Raw genomic sequence first — 24,091 nt, 5'->3', positions numbered from 1 at the left:
CCATTTTCAAAAAACTCGATTAGGATTTTTTGTTGTTATTTCAGATTGTTTCCACCATAATCTCTTTTTTTCCTGACAGGCCATAAACAATAACATATTGTCTATCCCTCTGTCATAAAGGCACCCATGCCATCCAATGAAATATAACGTTTAAAATGGGAATAATGAGAAATTGTAATCTATGAGGGTTTTGCTGTGTACAATGCAAAAAATAACACAAAAATACTGTTAGTTAACAGTATTTTGTACTGTAGGTAAAATGCTTTTCTTAAAGATCAAAATTACACAAATTGATTTATTTTACTTGCAAGATATTTGTGATGTGGCTCATTTTGTATGACCTAACTGATGGATCTGCTAAAAGTAATAATTATCATTAATGTGAAAGATCTATGCAGATAAATTGCCAGGTAAAGGTCAATATAAATAAATAAATAAATAAATATGCAAGTGTCATCCAAGAAGTGAATTGCTAAAAATGAAAATCACATCTCTCATTAACAATTTATAAAAATAAAAAAAATAAGCTTTTTAGAGAATTGCAGGGATTGATTCTCTGGAAAGATGCTCCTGTCTGCAACTGTTGGATATGGATATATTGATTTTCACAATGGAAAAGACTAAAGTTGAGCAGAGGTTTAAAAACAAAAATCCTGCAAAAAGAAAAAAAATATATAGTGTCAGGATTTGTGGTTTTGGAATAGGACCCAAGTGCAAAGAGAAACATGGGATGGGAATGTGATGATTTATTAATAAAGAAATAGCAAAACCTTATGGGGGAGCACAAGGAGAAACAGGACAAGGAGCACAGTCAGAGAGAAAGGCAGGGTAATGGGTAATAACAGGCATGGTAAGGGAAGAATCTAGCAATGAACAAATGACAACCAGAAGCTAAATAATAAGCTTAGGATCTTCGGTAGTTGCAGCAAAATGCTGCATGTCTTCTATAGGTCTGTTGTAGAATCTGATCTATTCTGCCATCATCGGCTGGGATAGCAGCATCAGAGCCAGGTGTGTCAAGCTAAATATGCTAACAAAGAAGCCTGGTTCAGTTCTGGGGAGTCCTCTGGAACCTCTGGGGATCATTGTGCAAAGAAGGATTCTTTGTTAAATTAACATTATGGAGAACCCTAAGCATCCTCTTCATGAGACTTCCATACAACAACAGAGTGTCTTCAGTCAGAGGCTTCTTTAGATCTGCTGTAAGACAGACCGCTACAGGAGAGCCTTCCTGCCCACAACCATCACCATCTACAACAACTCCTTGAAGAAACCTGTATAAAATGAGCTACAACATCATTTAATTTATCTTTGGGATTAATATAGTTATTTTGAATTACTGAGGGAGGTGTGGAGAATGACATTTAATGCAGGTGAGAAAATCAGAAGAAAATGTGGAGCAGCTGGAGCCTAAAGGAAGCAGGAAACTGAGGAAGGGAGACCAATTTACACAAGGAGCTGAACTAAGACACAAAGAAATTACTAGACAAGGGGAAAAGACTGATACTAACCAAAGGGAATAAACTTACACAGGGAACAGAAAATAACAAATAAGAAACTAAACCTAAACCTAAAGGAATTCACTGATATGGCAAGACTTTACTGACACAAATGAACACAAAGGAATTAACTATATACAGCAAGATGTTGTAGAACATAATAAACAACAGGGGGTGGTGAAAACACAAACCCCAATGAAAACCAAAACCAGACAGGAATTGCAACAGAGAGGAGATAAGAAATGCATCCAAAAGAAATATACAAATATATTCCCAAGAGCAACCTTCCATTAAATAGAGAGTGTGGATTAAGTGTTATTTGAGTCACTGCTCCATAGTTGGTGCACTAAATATATTTCAACCACCAGGCTGAGATGTGTATTACTCCTCTTGTAGCAGGCGTCTCAGTGAAGCTGGCACAAAATGACAAGGTAAAAGTAGAAGCTCATATAATTGGAATATTAAAATAAATTAAGAATTTTAGCCATCTAATCAAAACAGATTCGTGATTAAGACTAGATCAGCTCTTTTAAATCTCCTGGTTGAATCTTTAATGGTAAGCTCTAACCAAGCATCTGCTTAATGGAAAAGCAAACTCTTTGTGCCTCAAGGATCATAATGACTTCTATTCTCTCTAGCTTTTAAGAGTGATTTTTAAAAAGTCTGACATTTGGGCAAATATACACTCTAATAGAAGGCTGATTTTCTGCCATATTTCTATAAAAGAGCTCTCAAACTCAGCATCAGAACTTTTATTATATCCTCAAGTGCAATTAAAACCAACAAACCCACACGCTATTACTATGATTCAATACATTCTCACTCAGTTCCCACTTCAGATGCACATAAGTAGACAAACTGCCACTAACTGACAGAGGGGGAAAAAAATTCATTATATACTGCTCAATAAACAGTGATACTCTTAGTCTCACTGAAGACTGAATACAAAAAGCTTTTATGGACCTGGCTAAATTTAGTTTCACTTTAAAGTCCACCTGGTATACAATCAGGTGTGATCTGGAAAAGAGAGCTTCAGTCTCCTACAAAACATATTTTAATAAGGATTTTATGTGAAACTAAAACGGTGTTGCATGTAATTCTGAAGGGAAAGGAAAATGTTTTCAATATTTTCCAATATTGCCAATATATATATATATATATATATATATATATATATATATATATATATATATATATATATATATATATATATATATATATATATATATACAGGTCCTTCTCAAAATATTAGCATATTGTGATAAAGTTCATTATTTTCCATAATGTAATGATAAAAATTTAACATTCATATATTTTAGATTCATTGCACACTAACTGAAATATTTCAGGTCTTTTATTGTCTTAATACGGATGATTTTGGCATACAGCTCATGAAAACCCAAAATTCCTATCTCACAAAATTAGCATATCATTAAAAGGGTCTCTAAACGAGCTATGAACCTAATCATCTGAATCAACGAGTTAACTCTAAACACCTGCAAAAGATTCCTGAGGCCTTTAAAACTCCCAGCCTGGTTCATCACTCAAAACCCCAATCATGGGTAAGACTGCCGACCTGACTGCTGTCCAGAAGGCCACTATTGACACCCTCAAGCAAGAGGGTAAGACACAGAAATAAATTTCTGAACGAATAGGATGTTCCCAGAGTGCTGTATCAAGGCACCTCAGTGGGAAGTTTGTGGGAAGGAAAAAGTGTGGCAGAAAACGCTGCACAACGAAAAGAGGCGACCGGACCCTGAGGAAGATTGTGGAGAAGGGCCGATTCCAGACCTTGGGGGACCTGCGGAAGCAGTGGACTGAGTCTGCAGGAAATGGACTACAGGTGCCACATTCCCCAGGTCAAGCCACTTTTGAACCAGAAACAGCGGCAGAAGCGCCTGACCTGGGCTACAGAGAAGCAGCACTGGACTGTTGCTCAGTGGTCCAAAGTACTTTTTTCGGATGAAAGCAAATTCTGCATGTCATTCGGAAATCAAGGTGCCAGAGTCTGGAGGAAGACTGGGGAGAAGGAAATGCCACAGCAGTGCCACAGGCTGATTGCCTCCATGCCACGCCGCATTGAAGCAGTCATTTCTGCCAAAGGATTCCCGACCAAGTATTGAGTGCATAACTGTACATGATTATTTGAAGGTTGACGTTTTTTGTATTAAAAACACTTTTCTTTTTTTGGTCGGATGAAATATGCTAATTTTGTGAGATAGGAATTTGGGGTTTTCATGAGCTGTATGCCACAATCATCCGTATTAAGACAATAAAAGACCTGAAATATTTCAGTTAGTGTGCAATGAATCTAAAATATATGAATGTTAAATTTCCATCATTACATTATGGAAAATAATGAACTTTATCACAATATGCTAATATTTTGAGAAGGACCTGTATATATATATATATATATATATATATATATACAATCTCATTTTGTTACTATTTCTGCGCAGAATAATGGGAATAAACTTCACTGTCTAAATGGACAAAGGTGATAAAGACCAACCATGTATCATTTTCTTTCCACTTCACGATTATGCACTACTTTTATGTCTATCACACAATCCCGATAAAATACATTGGAGTTTTAGAAGTGCTGCAAGGCAGTGTACAATGGAACTTAATTTTGTTTAAATTATTAAATAGTGTTTGATTATTTCAAGTAAATTATGATCATGCTTCTTTTATCAGCCATAACATTGGCATTAGTCATACTTCAGCCCCCCTTCTCTTCTCACAGTCACCGCTGACACCTGCGACGCGTTTTAGTGGTGCGTCCGAGAATGCTGCGCCAAAAAGGCAGAATCCCGTTTTAAAAGATTACTGATTTCAAACCATTTAGAAACAGGAATATTTTCCGTCTAAATGGATACCACCAGCAGTAGCAGCCCCATGGTGGCGCCAGATGAAGATGAAACCGTCCGTTTTGCGCTTCTCAGAGCCGGAGTTCTTGGCTTAATTTTTTTACTTGCCACATGTGGCAACCTTTTCTTCTTAGTCACCCTTTGGAAGAGGAGGAAGAGGAACTCACGGACCCAGATGTTCCTCCTGCATCTGTGCCTTGCGGATCTGGTGGTGGCCTTTTTCCAAGTCCTGCCACAGCTTTCCATAGAAATTACGCACAGGTTCCGCGGGACGGACTTCCTCTGCCGCCTTGTAAAGTACTTGCAGGTGGTCGGGATGTTCGCCTCCGCTTACATGATAGTGGCCATGGCTATTGACCGCTACCACGCGGTTTGCATGCCCATGGTCTCCTTCCTGGAGGGCTCTTTCAGGAGGTACGTCTCCATAGGCGCAGCGTGGTTCGTCTCCCTTGTCTTCGGCTCTCCGCAGCTCTTCATCTTCTCCGTCCAGGAGGTGGAAGTAAATCTGTATGACTGCTGGGCGACGTTCGTTGAACCCTGGGGTAGCAGGATCTACATCGGCTGGATCACTCTGGCAGTGTTTGCTCTGCCTGCAGTGATTTTATTATACTGCCAGATGAGAATATGCACAACAATCTACTTTAACATGAAGAGGAAGGCTCTGCAGTCAGGGCGCACAGGCACGAGGGGGGTCTCCAATGCAATGCTCAAGACAGTGAAAATGACTTTTGTGATTATAATGGCATATACAGTGTGCTGGAGTCCTTTCTTTGTTGTGCAGTTATGGTCTGCATGGAGCCCCAGCAGCGCTCCTACACAAGGTTGGTGTCAGTGATTCTGACAGGGCCAGATTTACGAGGATGTGGACCCCTGGGCTAGAGCCAGTTTCGGTGCCCTTTCCACCTAACTTTGGGTTATGCCTGCAAATTATGACCGATATATAATTACGTAGCTAAACATAAATTTAAAGGCTTTTAGGCCTTCTCTACATGAAAACATAGTTTCTTTTAATTCAGAAAGGTACATCATTAAACAGAGCTACATTTCTAGAAATGCCTTCCCTTATATTTACGGACCAGAAACAATACATAGGTTCATCTTAACAAATTAGAGCATAATTTATTTCAGGAATTTATAAAATATATATATATATATATATATATATATATATATATATACAGATTTATTATATATTGCGTCAATTTGAAGATGGTGACCAGATTTACGTATCTTACAAAATAAGAAAGTTACTACAAAATAAGATTTTCACTAGAGAAATATCCAGGAAATAAAAGGCATGTCCATGTCCTATAAGGTATATGGGTATAACACTTAGGGTCTTTTAGCATGAATTACTGTATCAGTGTGCCATGGCAGGGAGGCATCAGCCTGTGGCATTAATCTGATCAGCTGAGGTGTTAAGGAAGCCCAGGTTGCTTTTCCTTATGACAATACTCAACAGATTCTCAGGAGTGAGTCTGCTGGCCAATCAAGGGCAGTGATACATGGTCATTATGGCAGGTAGTGGTACTTCTGGTAGTGTGGAGAGATGCCAAATTCTTCTGGAAAATTAGATCAAAATCTCCCTAAAGCTTGTCAGCATATTAAAGCATTAAGTGCTTTAAAATTTCCCGGTAGAGGAGTGGCTCAACACAAAGAATGTGGCAGTTGCAGTCAATGATCTGGATAAATTTGTTCAAAGCTGTACTTATGGAGTACATATTGCTTGTGCACCTTTTTTTACCACATGGTTTCCTTCCACTCAACTTTCCATTGACATGCTTGGTTACAGTACTGTGCAAAGTCAGGTTTCTTTAGCAATTACTTTTTGTGGCTTTCTCTCTGTGCTGGGGGTGTGTCAATGACTGTCTGCTGGACAAAAGTCAGCAATCTTTTCCATGATTAGGAACACCATAAAATATATATTTTTAGTGGTCTTATCTAATATTCAGATTTTCTAAGGAACTCGTACTCGTACTCGTCGTCTTCCGCTTATCCGGGACCGGGTCGCGGGGGCAGCAGACTCAGCAGAGACGCCCAGATGTCCCTCTCTCCAGACACCTCCTCCAGTTCCTCCAGGGGGAGCCCAAGGCGTTCCCAGGCCAGCTGAGAGACATAGTCCCTCCAGCGTGTCCTGGGCCGTCCCCTGGGCCTCCTCCCGGTGGGACGTGCCTGGAACACCTCCCAAGGAAGGCGTCCAGGAGGCATCGGGTATAGATGCCCGAGCCACCTCAACTGGCTCCTCTCGATGTGGAGGAGCAGCGGCTCTACTCCGAGCCCCTCCCGGATGGCCGAGCTCCTCACCCTATCTCTAAGGGAGTGCCTGGCCACCCTACGGAGGAAGCTCATTTCAGCCGCTTGTATCCGGGATCTCGTTCTTTCGGTCATGACCCAAAGTTCATGGCCATAGGTGAGGGTAGGAACGTAGACCGACCGGTAAATTGAGAGCTTTGCTTTTCGGCTCAGCTCTCTCTTCACCACAATGGACCGGCACAGCGCCCCCATTACTGTGGCAGCCGCAGCAATCCGTCTGTCGATCTCCCGCTCCATTCTTCCCTCACTCGTGAACAAGACCCCGACATACTTAAACTCCTCCACTTGAGGCAGGAACTCCCCTCCAACCTGAAGAGGACAAGCCACCCTTTTCCGGTCGAGTACCATGGCCTCGGACTTGGAGGAGCTGATCCTCATCCCAGCCGCTTCACACTCGGCTGCGAACCACCACAGCCCATGCTGTAGGTCTTGGCTAGAGGGGGCCAGCAGGACCACGTCATCCTCAAAAAGAAGAGACGAAATCCACTGGTCCCCAAACCAAACCCCCTCCGGCCCTTGGACAGAAATCCTGTCCATAAAAGTTATGAACAGGACCGGTGACAAACGAGCTTTTTAACTACCTCGGTGACTTCAGCCTGGGTGATGAAAGAGTCCAACCCCGAGTCCCCAGCCTCTGTTTCCACCACGGAATGCGTGATGGCAGGATTGAGGAGATCCTCAAAGTACTCCTTCCACCGCCCGATAATGTCCTCAGTCGAGGTCAGCAGTCTCCCACCCCCACTATAAACAGTGTTGGCGAAGCACTGCTTCCCCCTCCTGAGGCGCCGGACGGTTTGCTAGAATCGCTTCTAAGGAACTACTTAGCTAAATTAACAGAAAGGAATACTTGAAACAATACAATCAATGTATGCAACTAATCTATACATGACTTTTACTTTTATTAATGAATACATTTTCAAAGGTATAGTTTCTTTAGTTGTGCCTGTTGTAACTATACTATGCATGTCATTTAAAGACATCAAAAACGAGAAGGAGGCATGCAGCATGCGCACAAAGCATTCCTTAAGGCTGGGGTTATGACATCGATGTTTCATCACGTATGTCCTTTTCTGTCTTGCAGGTCCCATATTTTCAATTATCATGCTGCTCGCCAGTCTCAACAGCTGCACAAACCCTTGGATATATCTCTACTACAGCTGAAAAACATGTCTCAAATGAAAAGAATCAACAGAAGAGAAATAATAAACAGGTTGTCTACAAATTCCCACCTGTGCCGACCGAGGTGAAAAGTTCCCTTGTTGAACTGCATGGAGAAGACTTTGAAGAAGAAAGCCACATTTGTTGTGTTCTCTGTGAAAAATATGCTCTCGCTCCTTTTGTACAAAACAGAAAAGTGTATATCAAGCAGACTGTGGGAAACAAGCAACGGAACAGAACACAAATATATTCAAACATGCTTCATCTTAGAAGGAATTACAATGACTGCATGAAGCAAAACACTGTCTACTGCTGGATGAAGGTAAAATAGAAACAACCAGAGGTGTAAACATTCATTTTCATTCCTAGCAACGTGTACAGATAAACAAGACATGTGAAGACTGGTAATAGAGACCGGCAGATTTAAATTCAGACTATTCTTATAAATAAATGACAATAAATTGAAATGTCCAAACAACCACCCTTGCTAATGCTGTTTTATTTCAACATAACCTTTATAACGAAGTTTTCCCCCTTGAAGCAAATAAGATGACTGAAAATATTTATTTGGTCTTTGATACCAAAAGACATGCAAACACTTCCAGCTAGAAACACAATTCAAACTTTAAACGCCTCACAAGACAATGGGCTATTATCAAATAATTCATATTTTCAGTGTCTTTTACTACTGTCAGAAAATCCGTTTTGTTTTTACAAACATTTTGACCAGTTTGCATGTGTTGCTATGGTTGTCAAGGAGAACACCTAGGAGTAGGTGACATCACAAACTCTCTAGCATTGGGGATGTTCTCAGAAATTAAAACACAAATTACCTAACGAACATGTTTTTACTTCTAAAGATTTGACTCTTTATGAACAATATATACATCAGAAAGTAGGCAATTTTGTCTACTTTCAGAATATGTTGGATGTGTTGTTTTCTCTAAAATCCCACTGGAGTGCGGAGAACCCGAACTTCTATACAAATTCACATATCTTTTACAGAAAGGTGAAAGAAAATGTGGTTTTTAACTCATATCTCCTAAATAAAACAGTGTAGGAACATGAGCTTTGACTGCTTGAGCTTTCAGACCTTTCTTCCTCTTATGGTTCAGGATTTTTGGGTTAGCATTCACCACTTTCACATAAAAGAAGTTTCCTGGAGAAAAAAACTACTTTACCCACTTTAAATACGAACACAAATATCACTAAGGATGCAAATATTTGCACCATTACCCATAACAGAAAAATTTGCAGACATCTTCATTGCAGCCATCTAGAGGTTTCTTTTACCTGCTTGCTGGAAGTTCCTGATGTACACTCAAAGTTTTTCGACTGAAAACTTAACTACCTCTTTAACCAAGGCAAAGACCTACATTTATCGGAGGGCAAGTCTTGCCTAATTATGAGTATGTGTTTTTTAAAACTACCCCACAGTATGATACAACTTCCACCATGCTCCACTGTTTAAAAGGTTTTCCTTTTGCAATTTTAATGACCTACAATTTAAATTAGGTATTTGATTTGCTTGTTTTTATTACACATACCTGCACTGTCAGTGATTTATCTTTGGAATCTCTTGAGAACATTTGTTTTTAACCCTTTTATCTTGATTGCTTTTTAAGACCCATGACTATAATCAGTGCTATATTCACCTAATGTCAAAAATTGGCGACTTCTTTTACTGCAACTGATCACCTCAGCAGGCTTACAAGTTTTTAGTAATATGGAGAATAACTCATTTTTTTCCTTACTATTCCAGCAAAGCCTAGTGTCATTGTTTGTCTAGCACAAGCACAACCTTGTGCCATTTTTACTTGCACCTCACAAACCCATCCAAGTGTGCCATTTTGCTGAAGCCCATCTACAGCACATCAGCACAGATCGTGATGATGTCACAATATAAATTAGCAGTTTTGCAGTGGAAACTCCATGAAGTCAGCACAGAGAAGAGAAACCCTTGTTACGAAACGCATGCTGATTTTCATGTCAGGTAAAAAAGATAAAAATGCTCTCAGTGTAACCAAACAGCCTGTGGCACTTTGTTTTATTTCTGCTTCAAATAAGATTAGCTATCTCATGCAACCAAAATACAATGGTGACTAACTCAAAGCCTGAGGGTGGAGAAGTGGGACATAAATCCTACTGTAGATTTGTGTTCATGTAATTGCATTGTTTAAAACCATCACTACAGACTTAATGGGAGAAGATGCATGGTTTAGAAGGATTACAGCGACAATTTATTTCGAAAAGCCAGAAAATGAAAGCGTAGCAGTGACAGTCAAGAGCAGAAATACTTCTGCAACAGCTGATGAGGGGTCCTTTGTAGAGAAGTATTCACCCTTTGTTTTGTTTAGCTGTACATTAAGCTTAGGATTCGGCATTAGCCCCTTTTTAAAATTAATTTGCAAATGTTTGAAGCACAATGTTATGTGAAGGATGCAGAAAATATTCTGTTATGATTCTTCCTGAAAGATGTCATTAGAGTCGACGAGGCTTCACAGTAGAACGGGGTCAGTATATTCAATCTGACATTTTGATGAGCTTTAATCCTGTGAGCAATTTCTTCTTTCAAAGTTTTTGGAGGTTTCAAGACCTCAGCCAATCCTGTTAGCCGTCTTTACCTAATCAAATTGCAAATGGGCAGAAGCAACTTCCTGGAAATGCCTTGCTATCTTCTTATAGCCTTGTCATGCTTTGTGGGCATCAATTATTCAAATTTCCAAAGTGTTAGGCGGATGCTTGAGGGGGACTATTGACTGCTGATTGGAGGGATGCAATGTGACATCTAAGAGTAATTATACCACATTTACAACACCTGGGTCTTAGAGCTTGGGAAAAACATGCTAAGGATGTAAATAGTCTTGCAGAAATTCCAGCAGAATACTTTATTAAATTTTTTTACAAAGCTGTCACAGCAGCTGAATTAAAACAACAACCATAAAACAAAAATAATAGGATACCACTGCAGCAAGGGAGTTACAAAATAGAAATAATTGCACAAATTGAGCTTTGTGCAGACATGTTTTCATTTGTACCTATATAGATGCATCTCAAGAAATTAGAGTGTCACCAAAAGGTTAAATAATTGCTGTTATGTCATTCAAAAATTAAGCTTATATATAGATTCACTACACAAAATGATACACCTTAGTTGCTTATTTCTGTTCCTTTTTGATAATTATAAGTAAAAGCTAACCAAAAAGGAAGTTACAAAGAAAGTTTCTGTATTTCTCAAGACCAGTAAAAACTGTTTTTTATGAACAGAAATTTTATGTTATGACCTCCACAATCATGGGAAGGACTTGAGTTGTCCATCGTACAACCACACACAAGCAGGGTGTCAGCAAAGGTTAATCACCATTCATATAGTGCTGTCTCCAATTATATTGATAGAAAGTTTAGTGGAAGGAAAAGTGTGCAAGAAAAAGTGGGATTCTGGTGCCTTTTTAATGTCAAAATTCCATACTTTTCAAAACTCAAAGCTTCCAAATCACTTGAACTTTTGTCTTTTGAAGACAAGAATTTCACTTAGGTTTACACTGAAGGTTTTTAAAAGTGGTAAGACCTTACAATACATTAAGTACTAGTACCATTCAAAAACCTAAAACTGTAAGCAAGGAAAGGAACATCTCTGTTATTTTACAAACAAGTTTACAGTCTAAAGATCCCAGATCTGCTCCGTCACCTGCGTAACCTCTGTCCATCAAACACCTACTAGTGCATGTACTTATGGTTTTCAAGATAGTTACTCCTAAAATGTTAAATTCAACACCGAACATGGCAGATGAACAAACAGGACACATGATGTCACCAGGTGGAAGTGTAATATGTTTGGCCTAACTCATTTAAGAAATCTTTAATATATTACGAGAAAGGAATAAAGTTAACAAAAATGTCTCCATACTGAAATTAAAGCCTGAAAAACGGATAACCACACCATGTAGATGATAATGAAGCAAAACACATTTAATTGGCTGAAAATAAACTTTTCAATAACATTCTGAGATGCACCAATCCCTGATGAAGAAAAGTGGTCTCTATGGGCCCCTTCAGTGTTCTAGTAAGGATAACTTGGAATAACTCTGACATCATTATGTAGATTGTTGTCATGCTGTAAAATATTTAGGACCATTCAGATAAAAAAATGAACTATGCTGTTACTATCAGTGATGTGTCCTTCTGTGTCGAGCAATCCAGTATAATTTTTTCTAAGCACATATTTTGACTCGTGCTGATGATGCATGTGGTGACATTTGAAGCCTCGTCGGCCAGCCTTACATATCACACGACTGATCCAGGAACTGGATCACCGGTTTGCCCGTGAATAGAAAAATATAATGGACAGCAAAACACTGCTGATTCCCCCGTCACATTTTGTTTTCATGGGATTGTATTGCGTGTTTCCTTCACATCTCTTTGAGTGTCTTTTTTGCAATGGAACCAACAAGAAAGAAGCGAGTTTTGGAACAGACAGAAAATGTTTTTTCCCAGCTATTACCATATGCAAGGTTACAAAGCAACACAAGCACATTTACATCACATTCATCTTCCCTTCCCCATTTATTTCCACTTTCCCTTTTGATCCAGCCATTGTGTTATAAAGACAGATTAAGACCATTCAAAATTTCTGTATTGACATCACAAACATCATTCATTTATTCATTCACTTTACAGCTTCACACACCAAAGTTATGGCAATATAATCACTCTGCTTGTTTTAGATTTGTCAGAATCTGAAAAGCTTTATTGCCAAGTACGTTTTTGGACATACAAGGAATTTGTTTTGGCGTCGTCGGTGCAATACAATACTCAAATGTATTGTCCTCTTGATGGCACAGTAAAGCAAATGAACCCTCATAAAGCTGCGGCTCATGAGTGGACGAATTAGATGGAAAGCATCAGTGCTTCACAAAGCTTAATCTCATCATCACATTATGGTTCACATTATAAATAAATATACATTGACAGCTGTAAAGCACTGAAAATGAACACAGGGCCCCCATGTGGACACTAACAAACCTGCATCTACACAAACAGGTTACAGAAGTAGTATCGCAAAAGACAAATATTTGACTGAGATTTGTAACAAAAAAGCCAATTTCTAAAGATCAGAGTAAAACATATGATATACAGGTCCTTCTCAAAATATTAGCATATTGTGATAAAGTTCATTATTTTCCATAATGTCATGATGAAAATTTAACATTCATTTATTTTAGATTCATTGCACACTAACTGAAATATTTCAGGTCTTTTATTGTCTTAATACGGATGATTTTGGCATACAGCTCATGAAAACCCAACATTCCTATCTCACAAAATTAGCATCTTTCATCCGACCAATAAAAGAAAAGTGTTTTTAATACAAAAAACGTCAACCTTCAAACAATCATGTACAGTTATGCACTCAATACTTGGTCGGGAATCCTTTGGCAGAAATGACTGCTTCAATGCGGCGTGGCATGGAGGCAATCAGCCTGTGGCACTGCTGAGGTCTTATGGAGGCCCAGGATGCTTCGATAGCGGCCTTTAGCTCATCCAGAGTGTTTGGTCTTGAGTCTCTCAACGTTCTCTTCACAATATCCTACAGATTCTCTATGGGGTTCAGGTCAGGAGAGTTGGCAGGCCAATTGAGCACAGAGATACCATGGTCAGTAAACCATTTACCAGTGGTTTTGGCACTGTGAGCAGGTGCCAGGTCGTGCTGAAAAATGAAATCTTCATCTCCATAAAGCTTTTCAGCAGATGGAAGCATGAAGTGCTCCAAAATCTCCTGATAGCTAGCTGCATTGACCCTGCCCTTGATAAAACACAGTGGACCAACACCAGCAGCTGACACAGCACCCCAGACCATCACTGACTGTGGGTACTTGACACTGGACTTCTGGCATTTTGGCATTTCCTTCTCCCCAGTCTTCCTCCAGACTCTGGCACCTTGATTTCCGAATGACATGCAGAATTTGCTTTCATCCGAAAAAAGTACTTTGGACCACTGAGCAACAGTTCAGTGCTGCTTCTCTGTAGCCCAGGTCTGGGGAATGCGGCACCTGCAGCCCATTTCCTGCACACGCCTGTGCACGGTGGCTCTGGATGTTTCTACTCCAGACTCAGTCCACTGCTTCCGCAGGTCCCCCAAGGTCTGGAATCGGCCCTTCTCCACAATCTTCCTCAGGGTCCGGTCACCTCTTCTCGTTGTGCAGCGTTTTCTGCAACACTTTTTCCTTCCCACAGACTTCCCACTGAGGTGCCTTGATACAGCACTCTGGGAACAGCCTATTCGTTCAGAAATTTCTTTCTGTGTCTTACCCTCTTGCTTGAGGGTGTCAATAGTGGCCTTCTGGATAGCAGTCAGGTCGGCAGTCTTACCCATGATTGGGGTTTTGAGTGATGAACCAGGCTGGGAGTTTTAAAGGCCTCAGGAATCTTTCGCAGGTGTTTAGAGTTAACTTGTTGATTCAGATGATTAGGTTCATAGCTCGTTTAGAGACCCTTTTAATGATATGCTAATTTTGTGAGATAGGAATTTTGGGTTTTCATGAGCTGTATGCCACAATCATCCGTATTAAGACAATAAAAGACCTGAAATATTTCAGTTAGTGTGCAATGAATCTAAAATATATGAATGTTAAATTTTCATCATTACATTATGGAAAATAATGAACTTTATCACAATATGCTAATATTTTGAGAAGGACCTGTATAATCTTCTAAAACTTTCTGCTTCTCTTTAAAAACAGCCCCAGCCCTCTTCAGTAACGCGATCTCATTCTCCAAAGTGTGGATTTTTGCCACAGTGCTATCCTCTCTGCGGTCCAGTTCCAAGATCTTTGCATGCAGACTCAAGATCTTACTCCACAACTCATCTTTGTCAGTGTCCGGTCGGCAGTACGAGTGCTCATGAACCAAAATGAGCTCTTCGTCACTGGATCTGCTCTCCTCCGCAAAACTCCCTGGAAATTTGACCTTGATCAATTCCACAGGGACAAAGCGAAAGGTCTGGCCCTGGTCTGCTCGGAAGGAAGTGTGATCCACATGCTCCTCGTTGCTTGAATGAGTGCCACCTCCACTGTCACCCGTTATCTCACATGCAGCAGTGCGCGTCTCAGGGAGACTTGACTGACAAGTGATCCCAAACTCTGGGAATAAAGGGACATTGAGCAGCATGGCTGACTGTGCTGTAACAATATTGTCATGTTTGTGTTGCTGCTGCGTTGGAGGGTCAGTTTTTCTCAAAATGAGAGGCACCTGACTGGGAACACACTCGAAGTCCTCTGAAGTCTCTGAAGGGGTTGTGGCCTTTGGACTTGTTTGAAAGGTGACTTTGTTTTCACAATCCTTGGATGAAAGACAATACTGCAATTAAAGTAGGCCACCACAAACATATCAACTGTGGGTTTATGAAAAAAAATAAAATTATAGCAACATTTTTAAACATCCGTAACTGAAAAGACAACAATTTCCCTTTAATTATTTTATGGAAGTTGCTACATACATTCTCAACAGAGGGGAAAAGGGTGGGAATGGCCGTATTCTTCAGGTATCGGATACCCCAGCGAATATCAAAGCAGTCCTCTGTGAAATGCTCGCTGCAGAGATACTGATGCCGACTTGGGGTCCACTCCCCCCGCCTCATGTTGTTTATCCATTGTTGGAGCCTAGGCTTGTCCTGCAAGGGAAAACTGTGCAGACAGAGGACAAAAGACATTTAATCACCTGAATGTAAAATTGTCAATTATTGTAAATTATTGTAAACTCGACTGAAACTGAATGATGTTGTTCAGCTGGGGACTTCAAAGTTGGATGTCGCTGATGAGAAATATCTTCCTCTGAACTTTAACTCGCACAAATATGTTTATATTCCTGTTTGAATTTGTTCGTCTGACAGGAATCTGTGCATCCTTTCCACTTGTAGACACTTTACAAAGTTAGACAGTTTATTAGTACAGTGGGAGTCTTTGTCTCATCTGGAAAGATGGTGGGGTGGTAAAGGGTTTAGTGCAGGTGCCTGCATGGTGGGGTAAGTGGTAGGAATGGGGTCATTAGAAGTCAGGTGACCAATTTAATGCCATAGGAGATGCAGTGGATCCACAGAAAACATGGTTGGGCCTGAAAGTCATTTTACTGAAGGCCAATGAAAAAATCTTAAGGTTTTATATCAACTCGGCTTAAAAGGCTAAAATTCTTCATCAGCCTCTTTGTACTCATGTACCTGAATTCTAAGTAGTTGCTTTATGCCTCATGTAATGTCACCAGAAGCTTTTATTGTTTTACAAAGATAGTTTATAATGATTTTGTAACACGTTACAAAAAAAAAAACAAAAAAAAAACAATAGAATAACTGAGCATAGAATGTTATATAAATGTGATCTATTATATCTTTAGGAGGTATGATTGATTATGCAGAAACGCCTGGCAAATAGTTTTACAGATTATTATTATCAACAGCTCCGTTATGACCAAAGGTTTATTTCAATCCTGCACAAACATGACACCAATCTTTGTATTGTGACTAAGAAAAATAATAACCGCTGATGGTAAAAACCGAATTACAACAGCTGAAAAAAAAAAACGACGCGTTTGTCTGTGCAAATAGAAAACCTACGGGTAGAAGCTGATTCTCTTGTTGTCTTGTTTAGATGAAGCCCCGCCACGGTTGCGGCAAAGCTTTACTGCGCAGTATCGTGGCATCTCGTCTATGAAACCGCATTAAGAAACCTTGACAGGACACGTTTATGGACTGTTTTTAACGCGAAAAATCTTCAAATGTCCACTTCCGGTTTACGGTCTAAAAAGCGGAGGTGACGTTTATCCCCCCCCCCCCCCCCCGAACCATTGGGTTGAATCCTTAACATCCAGCCGGGGATGACCTGGGTAGAAATGATGAGTGGGGCGGGGACGTTTTCTCCTTAAACAGAGGGAAAAAATCAAGGAGAGATCCGGTCGGTTTTTTTTTTTTTTTTTTTTACAGATTAAATGAATAACAGCCTAAACTTTGTTGAATCAGGCGCCTATGCCGGGGGATCTCAACGGGTATGCCCCGATAGATGCCCCGTTTAAAATGCTAAGCAAACCACAACTACCCTGCACACCTATTGCCTGCCTCGCCGGTTGACAAAAGGACCGCACCCAGCGAAAGGTTACTTAACAGATTTAAACATTTAACGGGATAAAATACAGACTCAGAAAATGAAGCAAACGTAACAGAACATAACAACAGACAAAAAAGGCCTATTTGAAGCTTTCTTGGTTCCTCCCTTTATTTATTTTACGCAAAATACTTACCTGATCATTAAAAAAAAGACTGTAAAACGTCAGTTTCCTTCACGGTCACCACATTTATGTCAAAACCATTAGGAGTATTACAAATTTAAGATACATAATATTAAAACATCTATTCTGCTTAATAAAAGTGTATGCTTAATCTAAAATCTAAAAATAGATATAGAACCAGAAGACGGAAGCGAAAGACTTGACACACTCTCCTCAATCCTCCACGTGCGCACAATTCCCACCAATCACGGCCTTCAGAGTCAGTGTGTTTGGAAACGGACCAATAGGAATGCGAGTCGTGTTGTTGCGGCTCAGGAATGCAGTCGTCTACAGCTGCTGGGTTTCGTTTCGCATCAGCTGGAGCTGCTGGCGGCTGACAGAGGTATCCCCGAGGCTGTTCGTCACTTCTTCAGCAGGTAAATCTTCGGCCTTCTGGAAAAGTAACTGTTTTTTATAGTAGAAGAGGTTTATTTGTGACACAAAATAGAAGGAAAAAAAAAACAAAACGTATTATTAAGGTTTATCAGTGTGATAAACTGATTGGAAGTTTCTAGTCTGTTCCAGAGAGTTCCCCTCATCAGCTTAACGCCTCTAGCCATCGGGAAAAAAAACACATTAAGAGACGCGTTGTTGCTTTTATTCTACATTATAGAAATGTGTCACTAAGTGAAAGCGTTAACATGTCCTGCCTTTAAACCCAAAGGGTGTGAAAACCGTCAGTATGGCCACAGCTCAGTCGATGCTGCTGCTCGCAGTCCACATTCTGCTCATCTCAGAGTTCATCCTGGCTAAGAGAGACTACTATGAGATTCTGGGGGTGCCCAGAGATGCCACGGAGCGCCAGATCAAGAAGGCTTTCCACAAGCTGGCTCTGAAGTATCACCCCGACAGAAACAAGGGCGCAGACGCAGAGGCGAAGTTCAGAGAAATAGCAGAGGGTAGGTTCATCTTTTTTTGTGGTTTTTTTAGTTTCTGGGATGTCAAGGAACTGCTTTGTTTACCACACATGAAGTGTTTGTCAGGTGCTTAAAAAGTATCTTTCTCTTGTTTTCTAAATCGATATAAGTGGTCACATCCAGCTTGGCAAGTTTCTTTAGAAGTAATTTAAATTTATTGTCACTCCTCAGTGGTGGTTTTTATTTTATTTTATTTAGATTTTGTGTATATATAAAAAAATATATATATATATATGTTTGGAGTAGAAACATTCACCTAAATTTAGACCGAATTGAATGTGATTATTATTATTATTATTATTACTTTTCAAAAAGAAACTATATTTATGGAGTAAATGTTTAAAATACTATCGGCTACAATTTACCCAAATGAAATCCTGCCAGAGTCAGCCAAATATTCCCGTTCTATCTTATTTGATGATAATTGTTTTGCATTTGTTATGCATTATGGTATTTATCATCCCTTTGACGATGCTGAGTCATACATTATGCATCTGAAGAAGACGTGCAGTTCATGAAAGACTAGGTGTATATCTAGATTCCTAAACAGAGCTGACAAGTATGGAATTTGCTTGTATTTTTCATATAAGCCTGTATATAAACTTAGGCATAGTTGCCATTTCATAGAAAACAAAACAAACCTAATCAACCTGAAACTTCTTTAAATACAATTAATTTGCTGTTGTTTATTTACAAAAAAAAATCTTGGTCACAAATCAGTGCAGTTCTGAAGTAGAGGTAGTTATTTTACTAGTTTGATTAACTGGGGATGTAGTTTACAAGATGAATATGTGGTATTGAGGAAGTTTTGAATGCTGTCACGGAGACACAAAGTGTCAGAACAATTTTTTTAAACCTCTATGTGGAAAGTTCTGGTATTTTCAAAGAGGAAATGTGTGGAAACCCTGTGATCTTGGCTCGGACACAATTCAGCGATCATTTAGAGGAGCGCCAGTCAAGAAGAATAAACTTTCATTTAAATGTCCGTATTTACACATTATTACCTTAATACAGGAGGAAATTATTTGAGCATCAAGAAAATAAGTGGTTTTCTTTTTAATTCTTCTCATGTTGCTCCAACAAGACATCTTCAAGAACTCAATTTTTAAGTTATTTTATGGAATTCAAAATCTTCTCAGGGCTTTAGTTGGACTCTATAGTGCCTTGTAAAAGCGGACATGCTGTTAGAAGTTAGTTTTGTCACGTTACAACCACAAAGTTCAATGTTTTTATTTTGGGTTTTATGTGATAGACCGAGATAAAGTCGTTCTCAACTCAGAAGTGGTAGAAGGATACATACAGGTCCTTCTCAAAAAATTAGCATATTGTGATAAAGTTCATTATTTTCCATAATGTCATGATGAAAATTTAACATTCATATATTTTAGATTCATTGCACACTAACTGAAATATTTCAGGTCTTTTATTGTCTTAATACGGATGATTTTGGCATACAGCTCATGAAAACCCAAAATTCCTATCTCACAAAATTAGCATATCATTAAAAGGGTCTCTAAACGAGCTATGAACCTAATCATCTGAATCAACGAGTTAACTCTAAACACCTGCAAAAGATTCCTGAGGCCTTTAAAACTCCCAGCCTGGTTCATCACTCAAAACCCCAATCATGGGTAAGACTGCCGACCTGACTGCTGTCCAGAAGGCCACTATTGACACCCTCAAGCAAGAGGGTAAGACACAGAAAGAAATTTCTGAACGAATAGGCTGTTCCCAGAGTGCTGTATCAAGGCACCTCAGTAGGAAGTCTGTGGGAAGGAAAAAGTGTGGCAGAAAACGCTGCACAACGAAAAGAGGCGACCGGACCCTGAGGAAGATTGTGGAGAAGGGCCGATTCCAGACCTTGGGGGACCTGCGGAAGCAGTGGACTGAGTCTGGAGTAGAAACATCCAGAGCCACCGTGCACAGGCGTGTGCAGGAAATGGGCTACAGGTGCCACATTCCCCAGTCCTGGGCTACAGAGAAGCAGCACTGGACTGTTGCTCAGTGGTCCAAAGTACTTTTTTCGGATGAAAGCAAATTCTGCATGTCATTCGGAAATCAAGGTGCCAGAGTCTGGAGGAAGACTGGGGAGAAGGAAATGCCAAAATGCCAGAGGTCCAGTGTCAAGTACCCACAGTCAGTGATGGTCTGGGGTGCTGTGTCAGCTGTTGGTGTTGGTCCACTGTGTTTTATCAAGGGCAGGGTCAATGCAGCTAGCTATCAGGAGATTTTGGAGCACTTCATGCTTCCATCTGCTGAAAAGCTTTATGGAGATGAAGATTTCATTTTTCAGCACGACCTGGCACCTGCTCACAGTGCCAAAACCACTGGTAAATGGTTTACTGACCATGGTATCACTGTGCTCAATTGGCCTGCCAACTCTCCTGACCTGAACCCCATAGAGAATCTGTGGGATATTGTGAAGAGAACGTTGAGAGACTCAAGACCCAACACTCTGGATGAGCTAAAGGCCGCTATCGAAGCATCCTGGGCCTCCATAAGACCTCAGCAGTGCCACAGGCTGATTGCCTCCATGCCACGCCGCATTGAAGCAGTCATTTCTGCAAAAGGATTCCCGACCAAGTATTGAGTGCATAACTGTACATGATTATTTGAAGGTTGACGTTTTTTGTATTAAAAACACTTTTCTTTTATTGGTCGGATGAAATATGCTAATTTTGTGAGATAGGAATTTTGGGTTTTCATGAGCTGTATGCCAAAATCATCCGTATTAAGACAATAAAAGACCTGAAATATTTCAGTTAGTGTGCAATGAATCTAAAATATATGAATGTTAAATTTTCATCATTACATTATAGAAAATAATGAACTTTATCACAATATGCTAATATTTTGAGAAGGACCTGTAGATAAATGCCCTTTACTTAGCTCCATCTAGTTTCCCGTCAACTCCGACTAGCTTTCCCGCCCTGAAAGGAAGGCATCCCCACAGCTTGATGCTGCCACCGCTATGTTTCACCATGTGATGGTGTGCTGAGGATGCAGGTGCAATATTTCATTTTAATTTAGGCCTCATCTGACAATAGCAGCTTGATCCTCATAGAAACCCTATTGCTGTTCTGTGTATGATGTTAAACTATCGATGCTTACTTGAAATCTGTTTACCTCTTTCAGCTTATGAGACATTATCAGACAATAAGAGACGGCAAGAGTATGACCAGTTTGGCCACTCTACCTCATCAGAAGAGGCTTACAGAGGAGGTGAAGGAGGTGGCGGTGACTACAATTTCAGGCAGCACTACCAGTCCTTCAACTTCAACTTCGACGACATCTTCAAAGACTTTGACCCTTTGGGTCAACAACAGCGCCACCAACACCACTTCCACTCTCATAATCAGGCGCACCAGAAGAGACACTTTGACAGCCACTTCCAGGCTCATAAGGAGTCGATGAACAGGCAGAGGAGAGGGTTTCAGCAGGGGGGCTTCGGCGGAGGACTGTTTGACGACATGTTTGAGGATCTGGAGAAAATGTTCTCCTTCAACACGCACACTTCCAGGACTGAGAATAGATTCCAAGGCTCAACGAAGCAGCACTGCAGGACGGTGACTCAGCGGAGGGGGAACATGGTGACCACCTTCACCGACTGCTCCTGAGACGGGCAGAAAGCTAAATAATGCTGGGAGGCTGCACAAGTTATAGTTGTGTTGAAGTTGAATGCTAATTTATCACTTGGTGTGGCTTTTATAATTCTTTGCATCTTTCCTTATTAGCAAAAATCCAAGCTGGTCATGTTAGTGGCTGTTCTGAAGCAATAACTCATCCACATTGTTGATTATAGCATGGGACAAAGTCAAATACCTCTCCTTTATTCAGCTTTCCTTGTTCATTGTTTGCTTCAGTTTATTGTGACTGTACAGTCTGACACTCAGGTATGGCCTAAGTTTAAGTGATAGTGTGCAAGCTTTTTTTCTATTGAGAAAGGCGATAAGAGTTCCTGGAAACAATCTTTATTTCAGGAGCCAATCAGGTCATGCGAAGGCGCTTTCCAACTTTGGAACTATGACAAATGACCATCGATGCCACTTCATAGAACTTCCAGGAAAATGTTTGCAGGCTCGCCGTCATTAACTGATACCTCATTTTATGTTTCTTCCTGCAGAGATGCAATCCCATCATTCAGTCAGGGTAGGAAATTAACATCAGTCCCATGATAAATACTGGGAAACGCCACAGGTAACTTACTGTATTGTTGTCTCATTTCTCTGTCAAGCTGGATGGCCTAACAGGTTAAGTTTCCCAGACTGATAAAAATGTGCAATATTTAGCACCTTTGCTCTTCGTGTTGCCTATGATTCAAAGACAGTGCTCTGCAAATGTCATTGTCCAACGTCTGCACTTTGTATGCATGTAGTGTATGTGTTTGCAGAGTGTTGGCTGCAAAATAGTATAAAAGAGATTGAAACATGAGATCAAATGTTTGTGTTTTTTTTTCCTTCTAACCAAATAACTCATTGTATGGTTTACATAGAAAATCACCTTTAAAGCTATTTGACAGAAATATATGCAACGTTTAGCAATGGGAAAAAAAGAAGATTCAGTTAATAGGGAGTTTTTATGGTGTTGGTACAAGTTGTTTTTTTTTTTTTTTTCACTTTTCAAAAAGCATTACCCCTTTGTTAAGGGAACTGTTGCTCCAGAAAGCTCCACTAGAGGGCACGCTTTCTTAAACCTTAACATACACTGCATTACCAAAAGTATTGGGTCACGCCACCAAATCAGAGAATTCTGGTGTTCCAATCACTTCCACGGCTGCCGGTGTAGAAAGTCTGGTGTGGAGAAACTTGACAGACCTCCACGGAGTCCTGACCTCAACCTTCTTGAACACCTTTGGGATGAATTAGAGCGGAGGCTGCAATTCTGGTTTTCTCATCTGTGAACACACTCCTAAACCTTCTGGAAGATGTTTACAGAATAGTTAAAGTTATTGCTGGCAATATGGGATCCATCAACAAGTTGGACCTTATAGATTAAGAACAGGATTTCATCAAAGTTTATGTTTTGTAAAATAATATAGTGTACCTACATCTGAAACCTTCTAAAAATGGCAGGTGGTGCCTGAAAAAAAAAAAAAAAGAAAATCTGCAAATTAAAAAAGACATGAAATACAGATTGTTACATAAATGTTCCTCTGGGATGTTTATTTTTTATTTTTTAATAGAAGTAGTATGGCAGATTGTTCCAATTTCTTTCTAATTTGGTCAGATTAAACCAAAGTATGACATGAAAGCTCAAATATATTTAGACATGACTAATTAGGGAACATCAAATAAAAAAAGCCTCCTATTTTTCTTAAGCAAGTTTCTAACATTGCACATAAACCCCAAACTTCCCATTATATGACTAATGTGTTATGTTTTTCATTGCAGTCCACAGAAACGTAAGTAAAATTCAACTTCTAAGCTTCACTGTACTCATATTGTTTTGCTTTAAATTCCACAAACCATAAAGAATAAAATTATCTAAAAGAACTGCACATGACCAACAGGAAGAACATTTTGCCTGAAACCAGTACAGCTGATTGCTCACGAGTTTTAACCTAAATATTTGGTTATATAAAACGAAGCATACAAAAGGCCTGTGAAAACTGCTTGGTCATCCAGGCTGTGCCACACCTAGATGCTGCTCAGCTTAAGTTAAATAGATAAGGTTGCTTCTCGTGTTGATTTTACATTTTTATAAATAATTGCTGAGTCATCCTAGATCTGCAAACTAGTGCTTGAAAATCATACCACACTGCTTGAAAACTGTAAAATACCATCAAATCAAAAATGAAAATCAAATTTAAATAGTTTCTTCTGCAATAGTTTGTCTACCTACAAACCAAACTTTAGGTTGAATATGTGACCCAAAATATAAAATCCATTAAAAAAAAATATAGCATCAATAAAAATGTAAATACTAGCAGCACAGAGGATTTAGATCATACCTGGACAAAGAACAAATGTCTATAAAGGTTTTGAAAACTTTAAGCAATAAGAAATACACATTTGGTCAC

General features: G+C 39.7%; 3 protein-coding genes across 4 annotated transcripts; 2 read left to right on the top strand and 1 right to left on the bottom strand.

Moving 5' to 3' along the window:
• Positions 1-4,373: 4,373 nt before the first annotated feature.
• On the top strand, positions 4,374-8,303 carry avpr2l (arginine vasopressin receptor 2, like). The gene is made up of 2 exons (XM_047390539.1): positions 4,374-5,193; positions 7,767-8,303. Exons 1-2 carry the CDS (start codon positions 4,374-4,376, stop codon positions 7,844-7,846), a joined length of 900 nt encoding a protein of 299 aa, XP_047246495.1. The 3' UTR covers positions 7,847-8,303.
• A 6,134-nt stretch (positions 8,304-14,437) lies between these two features.
• LOC124882652 (THAP domain-containing protein 5-like) lies at positions 14,438-17,266 on the bottom strand. 2 transcript variants are annotated; one of them, XM_047389093.1, is made up of 3 exons: positions 17,129-17,266; positions 15,339-15,525; positions 14,438-15,181 (listed from the first exon to the last, which is right to left on the bottom strand). In XM_047389093.1, exons 1-3 carry the CDS (start codon positions 17,134-17,136, stop codon positions 14,513-14,515), a joined length of 864 nt encoding a protein of 287 aa, XP_047245049.1. In that variant the 5' UTR covers positions 17,137-17,266; the 3' UTR covers positions 14,438-14,512. The 2 variants fall into 2 exon arrangements, with proteins under 2 accessions (XP_047245049.1, XP_047245048.1); XM_047389092.1 differs by lacking the exon at positions 17,129-17,266 and adding an exon at positions 16,449-16,654.
• Positions 17,267-17,391: 125 nt separating this feature from the next.
• On the top strand, positions 17,392-22,503 carry LOC124882653 (dnaJ homolog subfamily B member 9-like). The gene is made up of 3 exons (XM_047389094.1): positions 17,392-17,532; positions 17,820-18,054; positions 21,208-22,503. Exons 2-3 carry the CDS (start codon positions 17,838-17,840, stop codon positions 21,687-21,689), a joined length of 699 nt encoding a protein of 232 aa, XP_047245050.1. The 5' UTR covers positions 17,392-17,532; positions 17,820-17,837; the 3' UTR covers positions 21,690-22,503.
• The last annotated feature ends 1,588 nt before the right edge of the window (positions 22,504-24,091 follow it).

The sequence above is a fragment of the Girardinichthys multiradiatus genome, chromosome 17 (assembly GCF_021462225.1).
Source record: "Girardinichthys multiradiatus isolate DD_20200921_A chromosome 17, DD_fGirMul_XY1, whole genome shotgun sequence".
Lineage (NCBI taxonomy): Eukaryota > Metazoa > Chordata > Actinopteri > Cyprinodontiformes > Goodeidae > Girardinichthys > Girardinichthys multiradiatus.
The sequence above is the reverse complement of the archived record's forward strand: the minus strand, read 5'-3'. Positions and strand labels throughout refer to the sequence as shown.